The sequence below is a fragment of the Netta rufina genome (genome assembly GCF_964035555.1).
Source record: "Netta rufina genome assembly, chromosome: 8".
In the NCBI taxonomy this organism is placed as follows: domain Eukaryota; kingdom Metazoa; phylum Chordata; class Aves; order Anseriformes; family Anatidae; genus Netta; species Netta rufina.
The window spans coordinates 23,661,864-23,669,939 of NC_140131.1; the positions used below are offsets into that span (position 1 = coordinate 23,661,864).

Here is an 8,076-nt window from a genome sequence, read left to right on the forward strand (position 1 = left end):
ACCTGAAGAAGCTCAGCTCCCTCAGCCTCTCATTGTTCATGCTAGGTATGAAAACAAATACGGTACTGATACCATCTCTTCCTTCCTTTCTTATCCTGTTCAGGGGGGTTAAGAGCAGTTGGTAAATAAGTCTGTCTGCGTGAAGGTCAGCGTTTACCTGATAACGTGCAGATAAATGTTTCCTGTGGTACAGACTATACAGGGGCATTTATGTCACTACTAGCATGCAGAGGATCAGTAGCCTCCTGTGGTTAAAATCATCCTGATACAGAGTGTCCCTGCATGTGCATCATCGTCCCGAGTCCTCTGTACCACAGTCCACTACTGGACTGTAAATAAGTGAACAACTCAGTTACCACAGCCATACGCAGCCTCGTACAAAACATTTGTGAGCTGTTTCTAAGAGCTAATGAGCTAATCAAAGCTGCAAGCATTATCTAAGAACACAACATTTTTGAAATTGTCCAGAAAAAAAACAAAACATGGATATGTCCAAGGACCAGATGAAGTACTTACACCTCTAAAGCAACCCAGACAAATAAACAGAGGCTATTTCTATCTTTTCAGGGTAACAATTAATTCATCTTGCTTTATATCTATGGTGTCATCTTTGCAGTGGAATTCAAGTAGATCTGAAAAATGCACATCTCCCTGGAACAGCCTGTAGTGTTCACATTGCCTTCACAAACAACAGCTCTGTAACTCACGTCAATCTTTAGACCGTTCTGAATCACCTCATGTTTCAGAGACTTTCCTGAAATATGTCAGTGTACTTCCAAATAATCTGACTTGGAGAAATTAAATGGAATTTCCCCAAATTTTCACTACACAAAACCCTTTCCTATGAAAATTACTTTCAAACATTTGCAGTGCTTTTGGGGCTGAACAAATCAGACGCCTAAGAGTATTCTTGTTTGAAGAGCAACTGGTACATACACAACTAGCAAATAGTTTGTTACATAGGGAATGTTAATACTGGTATATCTGAAAGCACTCATTCCTAGCTTACAACTGATTTGATGGGTTGAAGCAAGAGTATGCAATTTCAGAAAACACCTGGTATAACAGACACGTAGCAGGTGAGTTCTGTCAAGATTAAACTGCAATATTTGGAGCCCATTAGATAAACTCAAAGAAGAACTGCTGATTTGAAAAGACCAATCAGAGAGGGACAAGAATTCAAGGTTATGAAGTTTTTTTTTTTTTTTTTTTTTTTTTTGATTGGGGGGTGTAACACAGACACACAAAACAAACCCAAAGTAATTCAGTTTCATCCGGTTTAACCTCGACCACGAGACACTGCTGTCTGTTTTCTTTCTCAAAAGACTCACGTCACCGCACACTGAAAAAAGGGAACTTCCACAGTTTGCGGTGAGGCTGCACGATAAACAGATCTGTTCACACCAACTAGCAGGGCTGCCTGCGTCAATAAAAGGAGGTAGCAGTCAGGGAACTGGCATTTGGTGCTTGGAGGATTATCGCTGCGCAAGGCGCTTCGCATCAAGGCTAAGTAAAATGCCAGGATTATTTTTCTCCCACCACAACATGACTGAAATAAATGGAAAAGACGACTGCAAGCTTGCAGAAGGCAAAATCCATAAAAAGAAGCAAAAGGCTTTGTAAGTATACATGTCTCAGTCTAAACTTTAATGTGTTAGAAGTGAAAATAGCACTAGATCTTGAAGATTAAGAATTAGCGCCTTTTTCAGGCTAACTGACTGCAAAGCTTGCTCAAAGCCCAGGAATATAGCATCACTGTAAGTGGCTTGAGCTAATAGAAACCAACGAATTGATTAATTTAGGCAAGCAGGATGAGATTTTTGGATACAGTGGCAGTCTGTCTTTTGAGAAGAATTACATGGATATGCAACTTCACAGGCTTCAGTCCTAGGATTGAGCTGTTTGCCTCTATTTAAGCTTTAAGGAATTTATGTAGAAATGAAATGCAACTGCAATTGTAAAGGATTACAGAATGTCTGTTCATTGGTTTCAGTGGTGCGGATCTCAAGAATTATTTGAAGTGCATGGTCCCGCATCTTGAATCTGGGATTAAGGCTTCCAACTCCAGAAATGTCATGTAAGTACAAAAAGTAAATCTATGGTTAGATTGCTATATATTACAACTACTTTTTACTGGCTTCTAAACTACTCTTAAACCAATAAATTATTTCTAACACAACAAAATAGTGCCTGAAATTTTCAAAAGGGACTAATATTATAATTTCATTAATAATTTCTGCTTCCTAAATTCATTGTTAGTGATGATTATATTTGCATCAAATGATGGGGAAGAAGAAGCCTCTCTTAAATCTATCTTCTTCAGAGGCATATCATATCCAATCTGTAAAGGTTTACAAGAAAAAATGCTTCATGCTCAAGGGAATAGCCAAGGTATTACAAGTCTCATTTCATATGTATGGAAACAGTAGTACGGATTCAAAAAGATTTGGTCATAGTCACAGTAGCAGCTCATTTTTCAGGGAACAGAATTCAGAGTGACTGCACAGTTGCCTGTTTTTCCATTTCTCCAATTATTTTTCCTCAGTCTGGGCTCTCAGATCTGCACTGAGAAAGCCATGAGTTTAATAAATGTGTTACATATTTCTGAAACAGAATAATTAATTATAAAACTTGTCTGCTTTAAACATGCAAGTGAGAAATGTGATTTCTTACCTAAAGCCTTTTCCTTCTTTTGTCAATTTAGGCTTTCTGCAGAGGAAGTAATGCAGTGGTCCCAGTCTTTGGAAAAGCTCTTGGCCAGCCAAAGTAAGTACTTTACTTTAGTACTACTTTTTTTCTTATTCTGCAGATAAAAATTTATCTAATGTTACCAAATATGCAAAGCTGTAGCATCCTGCAAACACTGACAAAGAATGAGCATTTCAGTTGTTCACAGCTCCAATATTCTAATTGGATTCCAAAAATTTGTCTCCCCTGCCCTGTTTCATACCTCTAGTATAGCAAATAACCCCCCAAAAGCTCAATTCACTGCTTTCTGACCAGTTCTGTCCCTGTACAACACTGATTTAACTTGGAATTCTGCCTTCAGCTATACCCTAGGACAGTCTATTTAGGGAAGACTAGAATCTGATGATATGTTTTGGTACCCGGGGTCTAGATCTAAAAGCCACTGAATGCCATTAGGAAGAGTCCCATCCCCCTTAGAACTGGAGTATTTGCAGTATGTAAAAAGAAAGGGAGAACACTATTTTGGCAAGATTTTTATACCAGAGATTTCACTCCTGCTATAAACTATTTATTTTTATCACCCCTGGTCACAAACATCATGCTATATATGGTGTATTTGTGTTGGCTGTAGGTGGTCAAGGTGTCTTTCGGGAGTTCCTGAAGTCAGAGTTCAGCGAGGAGAACATCGAGTTCTGGCTGGCCTGTGAGGATTACAAGAAAACCAAGTCTGATCACTTACATGGCAAAGCAGAGAGGATTTACGAGGAGTTTGTCCAGTCAGATGCTATTAAACAGGTAAGTGTTAACTTAATCTGTATAAACTTACCGAAAAGGGATTCTGAAAATTGAGGAGAGGGAAGCATTCCTCCACTGAGATGCATATAAATTCATTTACTCAGGAAGATGACAGCCACATGCTTTGTATGCATGCTTGCACCGTTAGTGCCTTCAGACACGAGTCTATCAGACCTCACAAGTGCAGTCACACGACACAGGCCAGCACTACTACAGCGCCAGCAGAAGTTCAGTTGCAGCACTAGTGGCTTGACACATGACGCTGTTCTCTCCGAGTCAGCACAGTTTGAATTACTGCTGGTGTTTGGGGTCAGACCGCTGTAGTAAGCTTGGCTTGTAAGAGAGCTGTGGATTATTTGTTGTCCTTTAAAATATGGGGACATGCTAGAGAATTGAACGTTGTGTACAGTGAACATACCTCTAACTGGAGACTCATTCTACGCAGGATTTCTCCTTGTTTTAATTTGAGGTTTCACTGGAGATGGTAATTTATTGTTCAACTCTAGTGCCTCTGACTTTTTAAGAAACTTTATTTCTATTGTGCGTAGCTGGGATATAAACTTCAAGTTCCCTCATTTTGAAGTTCTGATACTGAATATCACACTGAGTTCTAAGGCTGGGAATTTATTTACTGACAAGACCAAGCGATAGATACAGCAGAAGAGTACATTTTAAAAATGTTGATGACATTTATTTTATTATTATTATTTTTTTTTACTTTACAGATCAATATTGACTATCATATGAGGGAAGCAACAGCCAAAAGGGCTCAAGACCCAACTCACACAAGTTTTGATGAAGCCCAGAAAACTGTGTATGTCCTTATGGAGAGGGATTCATATCCCAGATTTTTGAAATCCAAAGCCTACCTGAACCTTTTGAACCAGCTGCAGACCAACAATTCAAAATAAAGGGGTTGAGATAATGAAGAGGCAAAGAAACTATGTCGAATATCCCATGGAAACATCCTCCAGGATGGCTGGATCTTGGCTAGGAGAATGCCCTCCCTGGGAGGAGGTATGAGTGAGATGCAAACAGCTCCATGGCCAAGAGAAGGCAGGATAAAAGCTAGCAAGACTGCTACAAGGGCGAGAGCAGTACATGGAGAAAATCCTCTCCTGCCATACATACATCATGGAGATGAGACAGGATCTGGATGCTATTTATTATTTGAACTCCACTGTGAACATTGAACCAAGTCTTAGATGCCAAAGAACTGCTGGTTATTAGGAAGCACAAGATTAGCACGCTGAGTGTTGGGAAAAGATGATCAAGTTCAGAAGAAAAATAAGGACAACTGACAACTTTGTGCATAACAAGAAAATGCCCAAGACTCTTTAATGGCTTTTTAAAAAAAATCTGTGAAGTGTTAATAAGTGTGAGTGCAGCTCTATGATAATATTGTGCTATGTATATATTATAAACTGACTTATTTTAAAATTGATCTATTTTAAGTTATATTAGAACTATATAAGCTGTACTTTTTTTTTTTTTTTTTTTTTTAAGTTTGTATTCAACAAGCAGATATGTAGCATCTTTTCTGTTTAATTTATTGCAAAATAATAAGAAACTCTTCAATTAAATCTACTCAAAATACAGAAAAAAAGTTATGGTCATTTTCCATCTTATTTTTTGTTTTCTTTCCATTACAATTACTGAAACATGCCAAAACAAGTACTGAAGCACATGGTTCCCTTCTGTCCCACTATGTCACTACTTCCCATCTCCTTATTCAAATATTATTTTTCCCCTCTCACCCCACAGGCCTTTCTCTCTCTCCTACTCACTTTACAGAGACATGGCCTTAGTTATATGGAATACCGGATCCTACATAGACAACACCCACTCACCCCCATATGAAAAAGAAAAAGCAGGTCCAAATTTCCTGCTTATTTTTCATACTCCCCCAGCTACCGGCGTTTGAGTCAAATCTCAAATATAGATACCATTTCATCACTGACTTCAGCATCAAAGTGGATTAACTGTGATGTGTTGAATACAGAAGATAAAATCTTGCTCACTTACACAGAGAGGCAGTAACTGGTGTGACTCAATAGCGTTCACATTTCTTATGGTATTAATGCTACAGACTAATTTTAGCAAGATTCAGCCTAATTTCCAATATCAATAGTTGTTTAATTTCATTGCAGACAAAGCATTAAATTTACTCTGTAATACATGCAATGTTATGCACAGCCTGTACCACACTGGATAGTGATGGGAACCAAAGAAAGAAAAATTGCACTTGTACTCAAACTATGCAGCTAGAGAAACAGGGACTACCAAATCTGAAGTGCTTAAGATCTTGTGATGACATTACAGTTTGTAATGAAAATGAATTCAAGTGTGTTCTGGTCTTGATGAGTTACCATCATGAGAGACAGCTATCACATGCGTGGCAATACAAGACGTGGCAGTACAAGACTAGCTCAGCCCGACAGATTTTCCACTTTCCAGAACAACATGAGCTTCATCAGGCACACTCTGCCTGTCTGTACCAAATGGAGAAAAGCTGTAAACCCACAGACTTCCCTCGTGGGGAGAGAAGACTGCGCTCACACTGCCACCCTTTGGGGACCTCGGGGCCTCCAAGGGAGGACAAAGGCTCGAGGACAAAGGCTCTGCGGGAGGCTACATGGCAGCTGCTGCCAGCTTCCTCCATCGCCTACTGTCATAGCAGCCTGGCAGCCACCGCAAGGCACAGCCTCCTACTTCTAAAACTAGTGTAGAGAGAGAGAACAAGCACGCATATACCCGAGGGAGTCTCCGACTGCAAAGCCTGAATTCTCCTGAAACAACGTGAACTGGTCTCCAATCAGCTCTCTTAGATAAGCTGAATTTCCAAGATCAGTAGGAATAAAGCGAGTTCCTGTGAAGTAGGAAATAACACTGCCTCCCACACCAGGGGCATCCTCATCTTTGCTGACACACTTAGCATGTACCAAACGTCACTGTTCGCATAGTTCGAAAGCCACGGAAGACAAAAGAGTACCGCCAGTGATTTTTTTTTTTAATTGTTATTATTATTTACTTAGGAAACCGGGTCCCTGTGTGCACTGATCACATGCTCACAGAATTAATAAGAAGCAGCTATCTACATCTGCTTTGTACATCACACAGTGTCCCTACAGCACTTCCAAAGCGCCCCCACAAGCCTGTCAAAGATGCAACGTCAGCTACACTCTGCACAGGCCGTGCCTTTAACTGATGCTATCCTCGTAAACCTTTTAAAATTAGCATAGGCACAAATTTAATTTACAGCACAAATCTACACCTGCACTATTTTGCCATGATTTAGCCAAACACCTGTATGAAGCTTCTGACAGAAATCATATTTCACAGTATGGCTAGTTATGATGTTTTTTTTTTGTTTGTTTTTAAAAAGAAAATAAATTATGCTCCTTACAATCCAGCAATTTTACTTTACAACCCTAAAATTCATAAATGCCCCTGCAGTAAGAGCCTGAAACTAGCCCCACATGTCAGGTGCCCAGGTCACCAGCTCCAGAGCTCTTACAGCTCCCTCCAGGGCTCGAGCAACACAGCCGTGCTTCACCGGGGGATAAACAGCGCTCAGAAATGCAGAGCTATCTCTGGGATGCTCTCACAAGCCCCGTGTTACATAGCTGTTGCTACAGCAGGGCTATACAAAGCCGGTTGTTTAAACAAGGTGCAGGAGATCTCAACGTATTTTATGGAAATTTATTGTGCTGTCCGTATTAATCTACCTAATGGAGAGAAGCAGCTATAAGTAATAGCTCAATGGTACAACTGAAACAGCTTTAAAAGTACTTTAAGACAAGTGCTTTAAAACAGCCGAGAGTTAGGGGAGGTGTTTTTTTAAATTATTTCTGCAAAATCTTTTTCACAATGCAGTATATGGTGCTTATTTTGCAGTGAATTCTTCCCTTGAACCTAAAAATGGAAGTTTTTTTGGGCTCTGAAAAACAAGAGAACATCCAGATCAAAGGGATTAAGCTTTGTGACCTCAGATCATTGACAAAGTGCATGCACTCTATCAAGTTCATTTGTGATTTCTTACTCATCTCCTCCTGCCCCCACCCATGCACATAAATAGCCTTGGTGCTGTAAATCGGTTTCACAGCTGTGGGTCATGCCCTGCCAAGCAGGGCAGACTCTTCCAAAACAGCGCATGTTACACAGCCCTTCCGTAAGTGTGCCCCCCACGGAGAAACTTGTGAACAAAAGGTCTGGTTGCTATACTGGTAAATATGTTAGGTAACTGGTGGAAACTGTCCTTCTTCAACATATGCTAGAGTTGATCATCAGTTACCTGTTAAAACTTTCCAGAATTGGTTTGTGCAAGAGTGAATTAAGTTTTTGCACTTACAGATTCTATCAGCCAACATAATAAAATATTTAATGGGTGAAACACCTTACCTGCTTTGTTTGGTTGATTTTTAATTTTAACTTTCCTCTTTCGGAAACAAATATACCATAAGAGAGAAGGAATTTGCAGTTCTGTTTGTATTGACTGTGAGAAAAACCATTGAATCAGACGGGCCATCAGCTACAGATCAGTACTTGAAAGCAGGATGCAGTACAGGGAGAAACTAAGATTTGACAGTTGTG

General features: G+C 39.8%; 1 protein-coding gene across 1 annotated transcript; it reads left to right on the plus strand.

Moving 5' to 3' along the window:
• The first annotated feature begins 1,478 nt into the window (after positions 1-1,478).
• On the plus strand, positions 1,479-4,995 carry LOC311212138 (regulator of G-protein signaling 1-like). The gene is made up of 5 exons (XM_084291286.1): positions 1,479-1,619; positions 1,994-2,077; positions 2,705-2,766; positions 3,320-3,483; positions 4,209-4,995. The coding sequence occupies exons 1-5, from the start codon at positions 1,516-1,518 to the stop codon at positions 4,392-4,394; spliced, it is 600 nt and encodes a 199-aa protein (XP_084147412.1). The 5' UTR covers positions 1,479-1,515; the 3' UTR covers positions 4,395-4,995.
• Positions 4,996-8,076: the final 3,081 nt, after the last annotated feature.